General features: G+C 51.1%; 1 protein-coding gene and 1 long non-coding RNA gene across 5 annotated transcripts in view; one reads left to right on the forward strand and one right to left on the reverse strand.

The window, feature by feature from the left end:
• The first annotated feature begins 4,471 nt into the window (after positions 1 to 4,471).
• Pde8a (phosphodiesterase 8A) overlaps positions 4,472 to 20,934 on the forward strand; it is a 102,740-nt gene continuing 86,277 nt past the window's right edge. For 2 of the 4 annotated variants that reach the window (XM_074062152.1, XM_074062153.1), the window contains exon 1: positions 4,476 to 5,021. In XM_074062152.1, coding sequence (XP_073918253.1) covers positions 4,863 to 5,021 — 159 coding nt within the window. In that variant the 5' untranslated portion in view covers positions 4,476 to 4,862. Of the gene's footprint in view, positions 5,022 to 20,934 lie in introns of all 4 variants that reach the window. The other 2 variants (XM_074062156.1, XM_020183523.2) reach the window with 2 other exon arrangements.
• On the reverse strand, positions 5,137 to 10,316 carry LOC141419293 (uncharacterized). Its single transcript, XR_012444085.1, has 2 exons — positions 9,247 to 10,316; positions 5,137 to 9,208 (listed from the first exon to the last, which is right to left on the reverse strand). It is a non-coding gene; the product is annotated as an uncharacterized lncRNA (long non-coding RNA).

Consider the following 20,934-nt stretch of genomic DNA (forward strand, 5'->3'; position numbering starts at 1 on the left):
ATGAGCCTTGCGGCTGACATTTCCAAGGCCCAGATTCTTCTGGAAACCAGCAGGCTGCTTTGCATTTTGCATTTATCCCGGGAGAGAGGCAGCCACAGCTGCTCTGGGCTGTATCATATTTCATTTTCTGATGATGATGTTTGACTGACTCCTGTATTTCACTTACCATTTCCAAGGTTGATCTTCATGGAAGCTCTTACACGGTGTGGCTGTGTTGGGCTCTGGTGTCAAGAGGCCCTCAGTTGGTAACTTGCTTCTGCCATCTGCTGTGTGACTGAAGGCGGGTTGCTTAATCTCTCTTGAGTCTCCCCTCTGAAATGAGGGAGGACAATAAGGCTAACCCCACAGGGTTATGGGGAGATTTAAATGGGGATGTTTCTGAGTGGTGTGAGCTCTGGGTTTAGCCTTAGGCTGACAGTGGGATGGTGGAAGAAGAAGAAGGGAAGGGGTCTGTTGTGAAGGAGGCAATTGGAGAAGCCAGCCTGGCTCTAGTACCTCTCTGTTTTGCTGTGGCCCAGGCAAGAGTCAGAGGCCCCAAAAGAAAGTCTGTGGACAGAGCTGGAAGGGCTCCTTGCAACAAAGGGCTGGGCATAGTGGTACAGGCCTATAATCCCAGCTATAGGGAAGCACAGATTGGGAGAATGGAGGTTTGAGGGCAGCCTAAACCCCATCTCAACAAAGCAGGCCAGCACAGTGGTGCATGCCTGTGTCCCTAGTGACACAGGAGGCATCCTGTAGGAGGATTGTACACCCCTCCCCCCCACCCCGAGCGAACCCACGAGACCCTATCTGAAAAATAACTAAAGCAAAGGGGCTGGGGTGGGTTTGCCCAAGACTCTGGTAGTTTTGCTGCTGAAATTCCTGCATCTGAGGAACACTTGAGTGCCAGGCGAATCAGGACGGGTGGCCACACTGCACCTTCTTCACAACACCCCACCCCATCCCACACGCGGAAGCCCACATCGTCACCTCTGTCCTGGAGCCCTGTGTCTTGCAAAGGTTTTTTTTTTTTGGGGGCGGGGGACAGGGAGAGTCCTGACATTTGAACTCAGGGCCTTGTCCTTGCTTGGCAGGCCCTCTACCACTTGAGTCAAGACCTCATTCTTTTTTGCTTTAGTTATTTTTTTGAATAGGGTCTTGTGCTTTTGTCCTGGCCAGCCTTGACTGTGATCTCCCTATTACACCTCCCATGTTACTGGGATGCAAGCATGTGACACCATGCCTAGTTTATTTGTTGAGATGGGGTCTTGCTAATTGTTTGCTCATGCTGACCTCAAACTGAGATTCTCCTGATCTGTACCTCCTGAGTAGCTGGGATTATAGGTGTGAACTTCTGCTCTGTCTCAACATTAAAAACAAAAACTATATTATACAGGATTTTGAAATGGTAATCTGATGTCTTCCGAGAGGTTTTAGCAGTCTGGGGCCGGGACTGAAGGAGGGTGATGTTGAGTGGGCCGAGTGCAAGGTGGGAGGCTCAGGTGCTTCTGACCTCAGTCAAGCCATGTGATCTTGGTGACTTAGATTATCATTAATCTTGGATTTGCAGTGGAGAAAAGCAGCTCCAAGTTGGCAGCTCAAGGTCCAGGAAAGGTCAGGGCTGGGGTTCAGACCTCAGGGCACCTCTTGCCAAGGCCCATGGGGAAGGACAAGAAGGGGCATAGGGACTGGGTGCTGGTGGCACAGGCTCTGAATGACTGACCCCTGGGTGGAGAAGGAAGTGAGGCCAGGAGGGACAGCCGGCTGAGAGGGGTCAGCTTTAGTAGGAGAGGTTCGGAAACAGCTCTGAACCTAGAAAAGCAGTTTGTGCCTCTAATGACCTGGAGAAGGGAGCTGAGTCTCCTGGGGATGGGCTGGCCTATAACCCATGGCAGCTGTGGCGTCAGGAGGGGGACTGAGCTGAGGTCCCTTGCTTGGTGTCCCTTCCCAGCCCCGCTGACCTCATGCCTGAGTCTGGGGCATAAGAACTGAGATAAACATTCAAGTCTGAGCTGCTCTTGCTGGGTTCCTAGGCCCGTGAGGATTGGACTGGGGTGTTGGTGGTAAGCTGCTAACTCTAGAGCTCCCCTAGCTCTCATGGTGGGGTGCCCACCCTCCATCAGGACCGGGGTTGTCCACAAGCTCCCTGCATTCTCCTAGTGGTTAGTCCTTTCCTGGCAGTCTTGGGGCAGTTACTGGGTGCCACACACAGGGAAGTTTGGGTTACTTCTGATAGAGTCACTGTTGTTTTTATTTGTTTGGATTGTACTAGGATTTGAACTCAAGGCCTCACACTTGCTAGGCAGACCCTCTACCACTCGAGCCAAGTCCTCAGCCTTTTTTGCTTTAGTTATTTTTTGAGTGACAGTGTCATGGTTTTTGTCCAGGTGGCCTGGACCGTGATCCTCCTGATCACATCTCCTGAGTAGCTGGGAGACAGGCCCCAGGGTCCCAGAGACATCCCTTTTATGGCTGTGGTCACTGGGGCTCGTGGAAACTAGTTTCACAGCGTAGAGAAGTGTTCAGAGGCCTCCCGGTACAGGTTACAGCTGCAGGACGGGTGCAGTGGAATTACTGTCAGGTGGCTGGCACTATGACCTCTTTGGAGTGTCCTAGGCTACTGCTCCCACCCACCACAGGAAAAGTGGGCTCTCTGTGACCCCAGAAACAGGCAGATGACTGCTCCTTCCTGTTGGCTTCTGTCTCTTTCTTTGTCTGGGATTTTAAGTCTGGGCCCCTGAATTGCAGAGTAGGAAATCAGTCAACACAGCTTCCTGGGAACAGAGCGGGTGAGTGACCAACCCAGGATTGCACAAGCAGCCTTTAGTCTCTGCTGAGTCCCCTGCCCTCAGGCCCCCCTCTCGGTCATTGTCACAAGACTCAAGGATTCCCAAGGGGAAGAAGGGACTCCAGCCAGGGAGGGCTGGAGCTGCCAGAGCCTCAGAGGAGACAAGGCAAGGTCATTGCCTGGAGTTGTCAAGGCTGGACTTCTCCACAGGTTGGGAGGAGAGAGAGAGAGAGAGAGAGAGAGAGAGAGAGAGAGAGACAGAGAGAGAGAGAGAGCGCGAGCACGAGAGCGCACTTGGGTATCTCAAAGCATTTTCTTCACGGATTGCTTTTTTATGCTATTGTTGTGCTGGGGAGAGGTACACTGTGGCATTTACAAAAGTCCTTACAATATGTCAAATATTTCATACTTGAATTCACCCCTTCCACCATGCTCCTTTATCTCCGCTCTCCCTCCACGAGTTATTCTTGATAGGGATCCAGAAAAAAAAAAAATAAAGATTTTTCTAAAATTGCAGGTGGAAGGCAGAAAGCACTATAATTTCGGTGGCATACCGGGTGACACTAAAAATCTTTCCCTGTTTTTCGGGACAGCTTCAAGGCGGCGGTGGCACTTTCAGAGGCCAGGGAGGCACACACATTAATGTTCTTTAACGTGAAAATGCAGCCATGTGCCCGTGGGTCGTGCCAGTTTGGCCAAGAGGGGACCCCGCACCGAGCCGGGCAGCCCGCAGCAGGACTCCGGCCCCGGGCCGCCTCCGGGTCTTGACGGGAGCCGGTCCCGGCCGCGTAGGAAAGGTGTGGACGGCGCGCCGGGGTCTCTGCGGACCCGCCGTGGTGATGGACACCGGACGCCCTCAGCGGCGGGGAGGAGCCGCAGCCACAGGGAGGCTCGGGGCTCGCTGGCGACAGCGTCCGGGCCCACCGGGTCCACCCCCGCACGGCGGACGCCCTTGCCCCTGGCTGTGACTTGCAAGCCAGGAGCCTGGGGGTCTCGGACATCGGCCTAGCCCTCGGGTTACGAGCTGTGGCTTCCCAGCCCTGCGGGTGGCCAGAGGGACGGAGCCCCGGCTGTCACATCTGGGACTTGGAGTGCGGCGCCCCATTGCCTTATCATCACCCACAGGGAGGTCCTTCCGGCGGCCTCCTTTTTTTTTTTTTTTTCCCCTTTTGAGCCAGGGTCTCGCTATGTAACCCAGGCTGGCCTCGAACTCATGCCTTAACCTCCCGCATGCTGGGACTACAGGCGCGCACCGGCCTCGGGGATGGATGGCAGGCAGCTCCAAGGCTCCACCGCCGTGACCCTGACCATGGTTTCAAGTTGCAGAACCGATCTGGAACCCGGAGGCCTGCGCTTCCAGTGGCCCTGGCCCAGAGGTGGCTGTGCGTCCTTGGGTCAGTCCCTTCCCTGGTGCGCGCAGCCCGGCCGCGCGCCCTGCGGTGACGGCCGCGCATGCTCAGTGGCGGGCGGCGCCGGGCGGCGGGCGGCCAGCTGCTTTGCATTGACGCCAGCAGCCGCTGGAGGTCACCGCTGGGGGCTGGGCGCGGCGAGCTGTCCGTAAGACCCGGCCGGGAGTCCGGAGCGGAGCCGCGGCACCGCCACCGCCCGCTTGCGCGCCCGACGCTTCCCGACGGCGCGGCGCTCCCGTCCGCACCCCGGCGCGCGCGGCTGCCGTCGGACGGGCGTTCCCGCGCTCCCGCCAGGCCACGGCGTTTCCTCGTGGGCGGCGTCCCCGTCGTCCGGTTGAGGGGTGCGGGGGAGGGGGGAGCTCGAGTCTCCGGGGGTCTTCGCGTGGCTCCCACGGGTTGCGAGTGGACGTCTCCTCCCCCTGGGCCTCTCCCCGGAAGCGGCGATGTGAGAAGGCGGCGGCCCGCGTCGGGCAGGGCATGTTCGGAGGGGCGTCCGCGGCGCGCCACCCGCCCCAGCGTGATAAAAGCGGCGGCCACGCTTCCTGACGCGAGACCCGCGCCCGCCCAGGCGGCGATGACACGGCGCCCGCGGCCGCCCCGAGGCGCCGGGCGGGCCGTTTGTTGAGCGGATCGCGGCCGCCGCCGTCCGTCCGTCCGTCCGTCCACCCGTCCACCCGTCCGCCAGCATGGGCTGCGCCCCGAGCATCCACATTTCCGAGACGCGGTCAGTTTACCACGGCGGGGGCAGGGAGGCCGAGGACGAGCCGGGCCCCTCCGCGCCACCGACTGTCCCCTCCGCCCCGAGGACCGCGGGGTCCCGCCGTGCCAGCCTCGCGGAGCCCGAGGTGAGCAGCGCGGGGCGGGCGGGGGCAGCTGGGGCGTCCCGCAGAGAGCCCGTGTCCGTTCTTAGGGTGCTGGTGCGCCCCCAAACGTGAAGTCGGGGTGAGCTTGTGCCTGGGGTGTACGTGGGAGAGTGGGGGGGGTGGACAGTCCTCCCGGGGATTTGCAGGGCAGGAAGGGCCCGCGGGATCGTGTCACCCGGGTTGGCTGTCCTCTGCCAGCTCGGCGCGTGCGGTCGCAGTTTTGCATTTTCTTGGGGGCTCCGGCAATGCAGTCGGGGGCGTCATGGTGCCTTGCCCCATTGCACAGGCACTTGGGGGTTCACGGTTATCAGTGACCACGCGTGGTGTAGGGAAAGCGTCTGTCTTTAGGAAATGCTGCCCGCAACGCAACGCAACGCAACGCAACGCGGGCCGAGCGGGGGAGGCGTTGGGCAGGACAAAGTTAATCTTTTGTTCATTAGTCTCGCTGGAGCCTTGTAAGTTGCGTGACTTCTCCAGCGCTGTTGTCCTGGCTCCTGTTTTGTCAGTTTCTAGGCTTAGTCTTTGCTAAGGTTTTTAAAGGAGAGATAAAAAGGGACCCCCTCAAAAAAAAGTTCATTAAGGCACAGAACCAGCAGCTTTCCAGCTCTCAGATCTGGCATTTTAGAGGTAAAACTCACGCACTGGTTTGTGATTTATTAAAGTAGAGAAAACACACACCCACCCCTGGTGTACTGCAGACAGTGCAATAGCAACCCTCTCTTTGCTCCCAGTGGGGGTTGCCAGATTTGTTTTGACTTTCTTGCTTACTGAGGACGGCTGACTCCCCCAAAGTTGAAGAATGTAGTTTGATCTACTTACTGCCTTAATTCCGATCAGCCAGGATTTTTCTAGATGAAAGGGAAATGTCTTTCTCTGTTCCTAATTGCGTGTGTTCCCTGCTCCTACCAGAGCCTAAGTGAAACTCACCTGTGTTCTGAGTATCATAACTGGACTCCTCCTTAGAGTTTCTTTAAAGAAACCTGTGCTGCTCAAGACTGTTAGGCAGAGCTCTCCACATCAACGGGAAGCGTGTCCATGATGCCTACCTGACTAGTTAAAAAAAGAAAAAATCACAGGTGACGTTCACTGTGGAAATTTGCACAGCAGTCACGTTTTCTGCCCAAATCTAAGTTGGTTGTTTTGCGGTAACTGATACTAAACTTCTAAAGTGGTCATGTTAGGAACAGGCCTGGGTTCTTAGAGCCTCTGCGTGGCCACTCCAAGGTCCTAAAATTCACCCTGGGGACCTTGTGATTTTTCTCCCATGGGACAGACTACTCTTCTGGTGTCCATAGTGCCTGTGGGTGCCTGCGTACCCAAGTTCCTATTTCAAATATTTGGCTGCAGTACAGCGCCTACAGTGGCATGCATGTAGTAAGTGCTAAATAAGTGTGTGCTGACTTTCCACTTTGCTGTTAACTGGCTTCTGACTCTGTGAAGCCTCCAAGTTAGGCTTTCAGATACCACTGCACTTCTAGAGAAGGAATCAGATGATAAGTAAACACACCCATAGAAGTGACCGTCCCGTCCAGGCTGCTTGTTCCCAGGCTCTATACAGTGGTGCCACAGCTCAGTAACAGATTCTTGTACTTGGATAGAGCAGAGGTAATTAGCAGCTTTTTTTCGCTCAGTATTTTTTTCTTTCAAAGTTAAGGTCTACATACACTCTGGAAATTGTTAGCAAAGACAAACTTCCAGCAATTAAGCAAAATCAAATTGCCAGACAATGTGAGTTCTTTATATTATCATGTCACGATCCAATTTTAGTTCATTAAAGAATTCTTTAAAATGCAGTAACTCAGTCTGGCGCCAGTGGCTTACGCCTGTAATCCTAGCTACTCAGGAGGCAGAGAGCAAGAGGAATCGTGGTCACAGCCAGCCTGGGCAACTAGTTCTGGAGCCCCTATCTCAAAAATACCCATCACAAAAAAGGGCTGGTGGAGTGGCTCAAGCTGTAGGCCCTGAGTTCAAGCCCCAGCACTGGAAAAACAAAACAAAATAAAACCCCAGTAACTCAGCCTATCTGGGAGTGAATTTCAAAAAGAACTTCAGTGGGGGGAGGCTTGTATCCCTGTCACTTACAGTAAAGAGCTCCTTAGAGTGCCTGGAGACCGATAAATAAATGCGTTGTCAGATTAATCATTGTGTGCTCAACATAACCTGTCCCATGCATGTTGCATGGAGCAGGCTGAGGACCGTTAGTATTGACATGAGTAAGGGGTTCCATGGTCAAATCAGTTTGCGAAATACTGACTCAAGCTAAATTCAGTTAGTTCTTCTGTGCAGGACTTGTCAGAGCACTTAATTTCTGAAACTACCCTGTGAGTGTCCATGTGGTGTGTAGAGTGTACAGGACTTCCCAAACTTGTTTGATGACGGAGCCTTTTTTCTGGAGGCCTTATCTCGGGCAGGTCACATGTTAAGACCCGATTCCTGATAGGAGAGAGAGTACTCAAGGTGTAAGAGATGTACGTGACACTAAACTCAGCACATGTGCTTTCTTAATGATTCCAAACGTAGTCCAGGGTGTGCGCGCCCTGGGCCGGGCCGCGTGCAGGAACTTGGGCATTACTGAGCATACCCCGGCTGTTTGCTCGTTCAGGAGTTAGAGTCTGTGTGGTTCGAGGTAATGAATGCTGTGTTTAGTTAGGACACTTACGGTTTTGTTAGCTCTTAATCAGCGTGGCTTCAGCCGTAACATTTCAGTATTTTCTTCTTTCTTACTGTTTCCCTTTTCCTTAGCCAGGACTCCAGTTGCCCTTGAAACATTTGGGTGTGGGGGATGGCAGCGTCAGAAGTGTCCCTGTGCTCACCAAGCACGAGACCAGTGATTGGTGCTCTCTGCCACAGCGTTACCAGTCGGCTCTGTGAGGTGGCGGTCACAGCTGCTCTGCCTGTTCCCAGGCCTGGCACATCTGTTGAGTTAGAGGATCGGGTGGGCCAGGCTGTAGAAGGGGAAGCTCTGCCTAGTTCCTGCAGCGCAGAAGTGGAGCCCAGAGAGCGGGGGCTTAGGTTTGGATTTGGTTCAGTGGAAGGTGCAGGGAATAATCTGTCTCCACCCCACTGAGCAGCATCGATTGCCTATGAAGATAGCAGAAGTAGTGGGCTGGGCACTCCCGAGGGGCCAGGGTGAGTGCCCAGCCCCCACTCAGTGTCCGCCTCTGTCCCCTCTCCTCCTCCATCCGCTTTGCTCTCATTTTTCCCTGCTTCCCTTCTGTCTCCCAGTCTTCTTCCTTTGTCCTGCCAGCCCCACTCCCTCCACAGAACTGTCCGTAATGTGGTCAGCTGTAGAATAAAGTTTGTTGCCTGCTCTTCATGTACAAGCGCTTGTCTGAGCAGCTTCCTCTGTCACCTGACTTTGTTCCTCCTCCCCATTGAAAGTGTCCCTCTGAAAGTGTGGCTGAGAAAAGGAGTCGTAACTCTGCTCCTGTCCACCATCGTGCCCTTGTGCCTTTAGGCATGTGGCATCTGGCTACCTTGCCAGCCTTTGATATAAAGTTGTGGGTTGTTTTTTTTTAACATTTTCTTGAATTTCCGTTGTATACGTAAAGTGCTTTGGGTCTGAGTCATACATACCGCGTAGGACGTAACTGTCCTCACCCCACTACTTTCAGTGTGATTCTTTGGCCACAGGGTTGCTCAGACCTGCCCCAGGCTAGTTTTGACCCTTTCTTTGCTGAAGTGGTCATTATGATGGAGCCTGTGGTCCCTTCTGGCACAGTGTGCTCCTCCAGGAGGCTGGTGACACTGGTTTTCCCTGGGATGGCTTTGCCCATTTGGAGAGGGTTCTAAGCAGGAGACGTTCATAAGGTGAGACCACAGAGTGAGGCGGACATCTCAGAATAGCCTAGAATGCCTTAAAGGGCAGAATATTTCAAAAACAAACAAAACAAAACCACCTTAAAACAACAGAAGATCAAAGAACAGAGGGAGAGTTGCTTGGGACTTGATCAAACTCTCGGTCTTGCCCGAGGTCAGTGGCTTCAGCCTGGAGGACACGAGGTGTGGAGGTACAGACTTCCCAGGTGTGGGTGTCGTCTCTGCCGTGAGCCAAACTCGTCCCTGTTATCCTGCCCTGCAGAGCAGGCCAGAGGGTCTGAGTCAGGCTCGCCCTGGCTGAAGGCCCGTGCTCCTTCCATCTCCTGTAGGCTACAGATGAGTGCAGTCACCTGGGTTTCCTCCTGTCACCTGGGTTTCCTCCTGTCACCTGGGTTTCCGAGGGCGTCCTGAATTTGCCTTAGCAGGATTTGACGTCTCTGTGAGGAAGTTGGGCCTAGCCTCTCTTAGGCTCCTTCCTGTGTTTGTGGAGGCTGCCGCCATCTGCAGCCTGGCCCCACTAACTCCTGAGAGCCATCTTGCTGTCTCCACTCTGTCCTCTCTGCTGTCTGAAGTGGGGCGGCGGGGAATCCCTGGGCTCTGGGCTCCCGTTCCGTTCCGCGGCTGCAGGCGGCCTTCCTTGCAGGACTCTGGGCCACGTCCTCAAGGCTCTGGAGCCCCTGGCTGGCCCGGGGACCATCCAGATGGCCTTCGGAGGCCTAGGGGTCCCGTGACGGGGGAGAGGGGAGTGCCTCCTGGATGATAGGCTGCTGGGGGGCCTCATGACAGTCCCTGAGTGCTGTGTGCACTCAGCGAACACCTGGATAAGCACCCCAGCCTCGGGTGCTTAAGTGGACTAGAAACTTCAGGTGTGTTGCCTGTGTCCCGACAAAAAGCCAGAGTGCCCTTGGCCAGTGATCAGTCTGGGGGTTTTTCGCAAGCTTTTGCCTCCAGTTTTGGCCAGGTTCAGGCTGAGCAATGTGCCCGGGTCTCCTGCCGTACGTGGGCTCGCGCTGTGACAGGTTGGGTGCTGCGGTCTCAGCTACGAGCACGAAACGTAGCTGGCCCAGACACAGGCAGGAAGGGTGCTGCAGGTTTCCCTGAACTTTGAGCGTGACCTCCAGGGACTCAGAGCTGGGGGCTCGCCGGCCAGTGCTTCTGTTCGGGGCGGGTTGGAAACTTCTTCGGTTGTTGGATTTGTTTTGTCTCTGTCTTCTGCGTCTGCCTTTCACGTCCTACGTCCTACACTGCGAGTGGACAGCCCAAAGCAGTCCCCATGCTGTCCTCAGACATTGGGAGTTTATGGCAGCTCCCAGCGAGGTGGTGTCGAAAGAACACAGGAGGAACCAGGGACGCAGGCCCGGCCAGGTGGTGGTGGTGTGACACTTGGCAAGTCTTGAGGCCAGAAACCTGGTTGTGACAGGTTACCTGAAACAATGGCTGTGGAAGTGCTTTGTAAAGGCCAGGTTTTGTCACTTGCAGGGATCAATGGGTTCCTTTGGCAGTCGCCTTTCCTAACTCGATGCTTCATTGTGTCTGCCCAGCCCTCTATCCGCCATCAGTGCTTTTATTTTTGGGTCACTTCAGGATCAGTTCTTTCCATCAGTGTACTAACCCCGAACGCTCAGTGTGCACGTCATCCACGGGCGTCGCATTTATTTCCCTTTCCTTTCTGGACTGTGATGCCAGACTAATAAACTAGGAGGAGGCAGGAGATGGGTCTGACGGTGAGCAGGGAGGGCGTGATCCCGTGGGTGCGGTTCACAGGTTTTGACGGAATGTATAGTAGTGTGACAAATCCTATTGGGATGGGCGATGTTACCCCACCCCGGCAGGTCTCGTGGGTTCCTTCCCTGTTTCTACCCATCCACCAGCACCACTGCTGTGATTGTTTTCCCACCGTGAATTTCTTTTGCCTATCCATATAAATAGATTCTTAGAGGATGTATTGTCCTTTTGTGAAAGTCTTTCTTCACTCAGCGTCTTTCTGAGATTTACCTGGTACACGGGTTTGTTCTTGTTTCTTGCACAGTGGAGTAGGAGTCTGTTATGTGACTAAATCCTGACTCACTTATCTTTTGAGGGACACTTTCTAATTTGTCTGTTAGATTAAAGCTACTGTGAGTATTACAGTATAAACTGTTTTGTGGACATGCTCCACAAAAGACCCAAGAAGTGGAATTGCTAGGTCATAGGATAGGTATGGCCTTAGCTTTAAAAAATAGTTGGTCACATCACTGGCAACACCAGCAACAACAGGTGCTGGCGAGGATGCGGGGAAAAAGGAACCCTCTTACACTGTTGGTGGGAATGTAGACTAGTACAACCACTCTGGAAAAAAATTTGGAGACTTCTTAAAAATCTAAACGTAGATCTACCATATGATCCAGCAATCCCACTCTTGGGGATATACCCAAAAGACTGTGACACAGGTTACTCCAGAGGCACCTGCACACCCATGTTTATTGCAGCACTGTTCACAATAGCCAAGTTATGGAAACAGCCAAGATGCCCCACTACTGACGAATGGATCAAGAAAATGTGGTATCTATACACAATGGAATTTTATGCAGCCATGAAGAAGAACAAAATGTTATCATTCACTGGTAAATGGATGAAACTGGAGAACATCATTCTGAGCGAGGTTAGCCTGGCCCAAAAGACCAAAAATCGTATGTTCTCCCTCATATGTGGACATTAGATCAAGGGCAAACACAACAAGGGGATTGGACTTTGAGCACATGATAAAAGCGAGAGCACACAAGGGAGGGGTGAGGATAGGTAAGACACCTAAAAAACTAGCTAGCATTTGTTGCCCTCAACACAGAGAAACTAAAGCAGATACCTTAAAAGCAACTGAGGCCAATAGGAAAAGGGGACCAGGAACTAGAGAAAAGGTGAGATCAAGAAGAATTAACCTAGAAGGTAACACACACGCACAGGAAATCAATGCGAGTCAACTCCCTGTGTAGCTGTCCTTATCTCAACCAGCAAAAACCCTTGGTCCTTCCTATTATAGCTTATACTGTCTCTTCAACAAAACTAGAGATAAGGGCAAAATAGTTTCTGCTGGGTATCGAGGGGGTGGGGGGAGAGGGAGGGCGCGGAGGGGGTGGTAAGGGAGGGGGTTGGGGCAGGGGGGAGAAATGAACCAAGCCTTGTATGCACATATGAATAATAAAACAATAAAAATTAAAAAAAATAGTTGGTCAGGTGCTGTGGCTCATACCTATAATCCCAGTTACTTGGGAGGCAGAGATTGAAAGTATGGTGTTTTGAGGCCAGCCAGGGGAAAAAAAGGTAGCAAGACCCCATCTCAATCCATGAGCTGGGTGTGGTGGTCACGCCTGTGGTCCCAGCTACTTGGGACTACTGCAGGTCCACAAGACTCTATCTGAAAAAATAACCTGAAGACAAGGGCTAGGATGTGACCCAAGTGGCAGAGCACTTGCTTAGCCAAGCTTAAGTCCCCAAGTTCAAACCCCAGTACTGCACAAAACAAAACAGAAACCTGCTTGACTTCCCCGGCCTGGCTGTGCACAGCATTAGGTTTGTGCTAACCACGTGGTCACATGTTTGCACCACAGCTGTGCCATTGCTTGGTGTTAGCAGTCGATTTTAGCTGCTCTGGTGGGGGTAGGGCAGCTTACTCTAATTTGATGGCTGATAATTTCGAGTACTTTTCCCCATGCTATTGACTATTTAATGACTTTCCTTCGGAGTTTTCATTTTATTAAGAGGAAATCCAAATATTGTCCTGATCTCTGGGTAGGGAAGGACTTAATAGGCAAGTTCCACAAAGCATTTGCTGTAAAGAAAAGGTTGATCATTTCGACTACGTTAAAGTAAAGAAGGCCCAGTAAGAGAGAGTGCAGGGGAGAACAAGGGCTGCAGCAAAGGTCAGGGTTAACTCCTGCATGGAACTCCTGCATGTCAGTCAGAAGAAAGGAGCCAGACTTGGGCAGGGGTGTCACTAAGGCGCGTGACAAGTGGCCAGTAACTCTGCAAAGATGTCACCCTTCTGTTCTGGGGCAAATGCAAATCAAATCACAGGTGAGCGCACCGTACACCTGCCAAGCTGGCAAATTGAATAACCTGGACACTGTAGGTTGAGGTGTCAGCTGTCCACTACAGGAAGAGCATTGTCTTTACCTTGCAGAGGTGACCATGTGACCCTTGGAGCAGTTTCACCGGTAGACACTTAGACGTCTTTTCTGGAAACCTGTCCTGCTCAAGCAGTGTTGTTTTTCATTGGAAACTTTCCCATAAAACTCCAGTGTCCGTCATCAACCTGATGCGTGGATGAACACATGATGTGCTCTAGGAAAGGAATTCTGCACCGCCATGAATAAAGATGGATCGGACATACAGGCATCACCTGAGGTCATGCAAAAACTTAGTGGTGACATAAGGAAGAAGATATGGAAGAATTTATAGCATGTGGTTATTTATTTAACATCTGGTAGCTAAACTGTTTCTAGGAATGTACACATACCCATAATGTTAAAGCTGTAGAGAAAACCAAATAATGACTGTAAAGTTCAGTTAGGCCAGGTGTGGTGGTACGTACCTATAATCCCAGCACTCAGGTGGCTGAGGAAGGAGGGAGGATCTTGAGTTGGAGGACAGCCTGGGCTACATAGGGAAACCCTGCCTCCAAAAAAAAAATTCAGTTAGACAAAGGAAGTTGATTTAGAGGATTCAGTGGCTAACAGGGTGAGCAGTGAGGATATACCCACAGCAACACACTGGGCCTGCCCTCAGGGAACTGTTGGTCCTTTCTGGAAAGTGACCTGGGAACCCTGAGGGGTGGAATAAGTGTTTAGGAGGAGGCAGGAGATGGGTCTGATGGTAAGGAGGGAGGGAGTGATCTGCCCTGGCCCAGAAGTCTAGGAGGACCTGGGGACGAAAAGATTGGGACAAAGCATCAGTGGCGTTAGTGGGGTACTGGCTCTGCAGAGCAGGACGGGGGCCCGAAAGCCAGGACGGGAGTTGTAAGTCCACCCTGGAAATCTTAGGACCCCAGAGGCCTTCCATTTACAGGAGGGCATGTTTTACAAAGATGGCAGACGAGGTGGCTGCTGTGGGACACTGTTCAGATCCTGTTGCCTGGTTCAGGCACAACATGTGGCCAGGTTAACCAGTGTCATGCAGAGGTGTGGGAAGGGGGGAATGAGGCAGGGGGCAGTCTGGACTTGGGAGGGAAGGGGATGTGGAGAGTAACACAGGCTGGCTTTGACAGCTTAGGACTGTAACAGCATGCCACAGTTTGTCCAGGGCTTCCTGGCCCACCAAGTGCTATTTATGTATGTCATCTGCCTGATGTCCCCCAAGCCCCTGGAAGGTGGGCTACCCAAGATCTGAAGAAGCAGAAATTGAAAGAGGTCAAGTGACTTGTCCAAGTTCGTGGTGACAGACTTCAGAAATGGGTTCCCTGCAATAGCACAGGGTGCATGCCCGAGGAGGGAGCTAGGGAGGGTTTGGTTTAAAGCCTCTTTCTCTTTAGTTCTTTGCTCCCTTTATAGAAGCAGTCTTTTGCCTTTCCTCATTGTAAAAGCCATGCTTACAGCAGAAAGCTTGAAAAACTCAGAAAAGCAAGGATGATTTCCTTTGCAAAGTCACTGAAATTGCACAATCAGGAGACAGCTGATAAAATGGGGCTGAGACTCCTTCATTCCTGTGTGCTGCTTTACATCACTGATTACAAAATGCTTTCAGCATATTGTTCTTTAGTTCTGGACACATTGCCGTTACTTCTTGCAGTACTGCCCCCCTCGCATCCTCTGAGGGGGAGGACTTGAACCTGCCTGGCCCCTGTCTGTCCACCTTTCTGTGTGACCTGTGGTGCTGTCCTCTGGCAGGGACTTCGGTCCAGTCTTTCCTCACGTCTACTCGAGTGAGCTTTCGATTCCACAGGCCTTGTGTTTGAGATCCCTGGCTTGTTCTTTTTTTGTAAGTGCTTACCTCGTTTCCTGGTGCAGCACCCCCTCTCTGTAAGGATGATAGCATGCTCACTCCACAGTCCTGTCCTGCTTGCTGCCGTTTGATGAATGTCTGCAGAGTGTTGCCTATACTCACACACACACACACCCCGTGTGATCCACCTCTGTCAAGCTGCAAAACATTGTTGTTGCCTTGAGCACCAGCCCAGCTCATGCTTTCTGCACATCTTTTCCCTCAAGTCTCCTTCTGTACATTAGGTGTGGTGGTTTAAGAATTGTAGTCTTTTTTTTTTTTTTGGTGTGATGAGGTTTGAACTCAGGGCCTCACACTTGTTAGGCAGACATTCTACTACTTGAGCCACACCAGCCTTTTATTGTGACAGATTTTTTTCAAGGTAAGGTCTTGCGAGCTGTTTGCTTGGGCTGACCTTGAACCGTGATCCTCCTGATTGCTACCTCCTGAGTTGCTGGGATTATAGGTATGAGCCACCAGTGCCCGACTGACATTTCAGATTTTTATCAAACTGAGTCTAGCAGCCTTCCTTCTTTTGCTTCCACAGTGCAAGGATTTATTCTGCCTGTGCAGGAATGGGAGATGCGTTACTCTTTTATCTCACTTGTGCATTTTATGTCTTTCTTAGGATGATTCTGTGTGGTCAGAATATTTTTCATTAACTATTCTGATTTTAATTAGGGAAACAAAATTGATGTTGCTGAAAAACCCATGTTTTCTAAACACCCCTAGAGTTTTTAGCAGATCATCTTAATTTTTTATTGTGAAGTACATAAACCTCAAGTATATAGTGTTTTAGATTACCGAGGTAGCTGTTTATGGTATGAGCTCACTCATAGTTTGGGTCTTTCTAAAAGCATACTCCTAAAAATCTCTCCCGTTTTTTTTTTTTTTTTTGCTGTATTGAGTATTGTTTTGGAGTTTCAGGAAATTGTTAATAACAGTGGTGTCAGCCTGCATCTTTGTTTCGTCCTGATTTGAATGATACTTGTCCATCTCTATCTTTGGGTTTGAGATTGGCTCTTGGTTTGTATCTAGGTAGGATTTGATATGCTCTGTCAAAAGGAAATAGTTTCTGGCCCTCTTTCCTTTTTTTTTTCTTTTGAGACAGGGTCTTGCTGTATAGCCCAGGTCGGCCTCAAACTCCTGGGCTCAAGGGACCCTCCATCCGCAGCCTTCTGAGTAGCTGGTACTACAGGTGCCACCATACCTGTCTTGTCTTTGCTGTGAGTGCTTTTTAAAGTTAGAAATGTCAAATCTAGTTACAGGCATGTTTTGTATATTAATGAGGTAATCACATGCTTTTCTTGTGATGTGTCATGGCAGGTAAATTGAAAAGTCTGAGTCCCTGAAATCCTGTTTGCTTGTGTCAAAAAATTTAAAAAATTTAGAACATACTATTGAATTCAGTTTGTAATAATTTAAATACAGTTTTCTATGACAGAAAAGTCATCTGTCCTCACAGTCTAGTGACTGGGCTTTATTAACATTTCATTACATCAGCACAGTGTCAGTGCTGGTGAGTCCTTCACTCCCTCTTCTTATGCAGACACAGAAATCTTCAGCTTCTTTTATGGTGCTGGGGGGTTGAGCCCAGGACCTCATGCATGCTAGATAAAGGCTTTGCTGGAGCTACAGCACCAAACCTAAGCTAAAAGTTTAAATATAAATTTTAAATAAATACTTCTATAGTTTTGTATCTTGACTTTAAAATTTAATAGTAAATCGTACCTGACTATCATGTCGTTAAAATTATGTAACACTAATGCTGCACGTATTTCTGGCCATGTCTTTGTACACATCTGTGATTGTTGGGTTTATTCTTAGAAGTTGAATATACTTTTAAGTCTTTATTTAAACACTTCTGGGTTAAGAATGGAGGCTCACTTCTGGCTAGTACAGAGGATAGAGGCGGTCAGGAGGATCACTGTTGGAGGCCAGCCTGGGCAAAAAGTTCCCCAGACCCCATCTCAACCAGTAAGCTAGGTGTGGTGGCACACGCCTGTTAGCCCATTTCTGGGCATATAAATGGGAGGATCCCAGTCCAGGCTGGCCTGGGGAAAAAAGTGAGACTCTATCTCAAAAATAACCAAAATAAAAAGGGCTCCAGATGTGGCTCAAGTGGTAGAGCACTTTCCTAGCAAGTTCAAGGCCTTGAATTCAAACCCTAGTACTGCCAGAAAACAAAGAATGCCTTTAGGTTATGCCTTAAAACATTTTGGGACAGTCTAAAGAAAAAGCATTACATGCGATCAAAATTCTTTATTTATACATTTGACTCAGAAGTTGCGTTTTCTTACTGAAATCCTTGCATTTTCTGACAGATCTGATCCTCAGTAGGACTTTTACTTTACCAGCTTCCTCATTTCGTGGGGAAGGAAGTGGAACTCTAGGTGTTTGGGCCACGTGTCCAGATCACAGTGCAAGTGCTAGCCAAGCTGGGGGCCAAGCCCCATGCTGACGTGGGTGCCCGAGCCCCTGTGCTGCCTGGTCATGGCAGTGGACTGGAGATGGCCACTCCTGGTCGCTTTATAGTGGTGGCTTGCGTTGGTGTCTGCATGCTGCTTATGTTAGGGTTGCAAAGTGGACCCTTGTCCCTTGGTTTGCCAGTGTCGTACCAGGTGTTCCAAGCCTGGAATCAGTAGGGGAGTTGCTTGGTTATTGCAAGTTGACTGTGTGTCTTGTAAAGAGCTGTGTGTGCACACTCCTGCAGCTCTTGTACAGAGAGCTGCTGTTGGCCTGCAGTGGAACAGTAGTCATTAGTCATTCGTGGGATATTTGGCCAGCTTTTTTTTTTTTTTTTTTATTGCCTTAACATTTTTGGATACAAATAGGAAATCTCATTCCTTTTCTCTCCCGAGTCTATATGCTGTGGCCTTTTGTTATTCTAGGGTTTAGAGGCTGTTAAAGGAGGAAATTCCAAACGAGGAGAGGGAGGGGAAGGCTTGCCTTGGGATGAAGTAGGCAGGCCTGGCTCCGCAGCCCCAGGCCAGCAGGTCAGCAGGTTTGCAAAAGGTTCAGGAAGCTCCATGCTTTGATGGCCAGCCTTGTGTTCAGTCCTGATGAACCCTGTCCTCTTGTCCACACTGGTCTCACCAGACCAAGAATCAGAAAGTGTCAAACTCCATGACAGGTGGTCTCTCCATTTCCACAGAGCTCGGGTTGGGTAAATTTTCATGATGGGAGATCATGAATTCTTTATTGCACAATAAAGAATTTCCTCCCTCGTTAGCCACACAGCTGGTGTCTATCCTGGGGCTAGGCATGTGTCAGCAGTGTGAAGATGAGGAAGCCGCGGCCCCCTTTCTAGGTGAGCTTACCTCCCTCTGACTGTGTGTTTGCTGCACCCCCTGACTCTCCAGTGCCTCTGTGAACATCTGAACATACCACGGCTGTCATGTGGTCACAGAGGGCAGCAGAGTGTTGTGAGCTGGGCAGGTGGCACACACCCGTGATGCCGACATCAGGCATCTCTGAAGCAAGAGCACTGACAGTTCGAGGCCAACCTAGGCAACACAGCCGGACCCTGTCTCCAAAAAAAAAAAAAGACTTCGGTTTGAATTCTGGCTTTAGCTTTGTTACTTACTTACCTGCATATGCTGATCACCAGCTCCCATGTGAGCCACAGGGCTTCGTGTGTAAAACGTGGGTGTGAGAGAGGGCGAGGGAGCACTGCTGTCGTACCCTGCACAAGTGACGTCTTCTCCTGCTGCTTTTGGCTCTTTGTCCATACTGGGCCTTTTCACCCGTGGGTCGCGGGGAAGGAGGCTCTCTTATAGTCCTTTCCGTGCTGCTGAATATACTAACATCGGAAAAATAAACAGGGTGCACTCATTTTCTGGCCTGTAAACCAAAAACAACAGTCAGTGCCAAAACTATAGGCCAAGGATGTCTCTGCAGTGTAGGACAGGCTTCGGCTCCCACACTGAAGCTCTTGGGTGTCACACGGTTTCGGTTCAGGTCCAGTTGTTGATGCTGCAATCGCTGGAGTAGAAAAGCACAGGCTGGCTGGGGTGGCCTCTGGTCAGGCCACTGTGAGTTGAGCTTTTCTTCCACTGGGCAGGCACCCGCCAATCAGGACAGTGTCTGGGTCCTGCAGCCAGGTCCTGGAAATACCCTCAAGTGTGGCCCTTGTCCTGGCCATGGCTCCTCCCCTCTGGATTGTGGTCAGCAGGTTCCCAGGGGTGGCTGGGAGGGCTTTGCTCCTGCCATGAGCCCAGGGTGGTAAAATGATCTCCTTCCCACTTACTCTGTTCTTCCGCTGACGTGTCCAGGTATTCAGAACCTGCAAACAGAGGTTCAGGACTTCTGTACCCTGTGAGCAGAGGTTCAGAAAAGGAAGAGTAAGGCAGTGCAAACCTGATTGTGCAGCTGCCCTGCTTAACACCCTCCCTGACTCCGATTGTCAAATTCAGACTTTGGCCTGCAGAGAACCGCGCGGGGCTGCCCCTTCTCCACCTTCTCCCTGCGCCTCGCACTCTGAACTCCTCAAGTGCACACACTCCAGGGACTCCAGGACTTCTGAGCAAGTTTGTTTGTTTTTGCTGGTTCTGGGTGTTGAACTCAGGGCCTTGCGTTTGCTAGGCAGGTGCTCCACCTTGAGCCACGCCCCAAATGCTGGACTTTTGACTGTGCAGTTTCCTTGCTGATGCTCTGCCGAGAAGTTCTTAGCAGAGTTAATAAAAGAACCTTGGTAAATGGAGCTCCCCAAGAAAGCAGTAGGTGACTGTTGGAGGAAGTATTTCGTGTCTGGATCAAATGTCCTCAGAATTTTGTGTTTGACATTCCCGTGTGACAATAGAAACAAGAAGTCAAGACTGACAATAGGGTGAATGTCAGGGTTGTACTTACTCAGAGGATGAGGAGGTCTGTGGCTGCTCTCGGACACCGTTTGCCCCCCAGCTGTTTCACTAGGGTCCAAGGACTTGAAGATGGCCCAGAATGGATGGAGAGCCTGGGGCCAGGAGGAGGCTGTGCTTCTGGCTGAACTCCTGGAGGAGTCGAGGCTGCTGGAACGTGACTGGGGTTGGCTCTGAGATCATGGCTGAGCACGTGGGGCAGGCACGCCCTTCTGCGATCAGCTTGACACCTGTTTTCATCTAGCTTGTAACATCAAACTTATTAAAACATAGCCACTAGCCTGGAAACCAACCCGTCCTGAGATAGTGTGACAAGAAGGCAATCCTGGATTGACTGTTGACTGCATTCAAAGCGCTGTTGTGAGTGCTTAGCTTATATAATGAATTCTTAAGACAGTCAGTGGGCTTGGCATTTCCTTAAGGGTTCGTGTTTAAGGATAAGAAAGCTAGGCAAGTGGGGGGTTAAATAGTTCCAGAGTTTTATAGGTAGTCCTGGCAGCATTGGTTTAAACTGGGATGGCCTCGTTCCTGAGTCTGTTCTTAATGACTGTGGCGTAGGAGAACATTTGTTCCGTAGTCACCGCGTTCTCAGGACTTCCCTTCTGCTACTGGATGTGTGTGGGATTTCACACAGAACAATCCTCCAGTTCTTTGTGGGCACCCCGTGGGTGTCCTGCAAATCGATTCAGTTCTGACACTAACTGGAACTTGAACAGAGTCGCAGGTTAGGCTCCATTCAGCAAGGCCGCCCCCACTTCACATGTCAGTTGCAGGTTAGTAGGTCCTGGGTTGCCCACAATTTCTGCCCAGTTTGCTTACAGACTGGGGGTTCTTGTGACCTCTTTCTTGGGTTTGATAATTTACTATGGTGGCTCACAAAAACCAGGAAAACCCGGTTTTCTTTCTTTGTTACTGGTTTACTTACGGAGGGTTTATCCGCTGAAGAAGATACTGAATGGGCAGAGGAGGGAGAGACACAAGGCAAGGTGTGAGGGCTCCTGATGGCTTTGAGCCCCAGGGGTTAAAGGCTTGCCCCAGCTGCATGGTGATTGGATCGCTGTGGACTAATCCATAGATGAACTCCTAGCTGAATGACTGCTAGGTGGTGGGGCCTGACTGGGGGGAGTGGGTCACCAGCCCCTTCCTGTCTCTCTCTGCTTCCTGGCCACCATGAAATGAGTGCTTTTTCCTCTGTGTCTTTCCACCATTATGTTTCTGCCTTGCCCCAGGCCGAAAAGCAGAGGAGCCAGCTGACCCTGGACTGA

This window comes from Castor canadensis, chromosome 19 (assembly GCF_047511655.1).
Source record: "Castor canadensis chromosome 19, mCasCan1.hap1v2, whole genome shotgun sequence".
Lineage (NCBI taxonomy): Eukaryota > Metazoa > Chordata > Mammalia > Rodentia > Castoridae > Castor > Castor canadensis.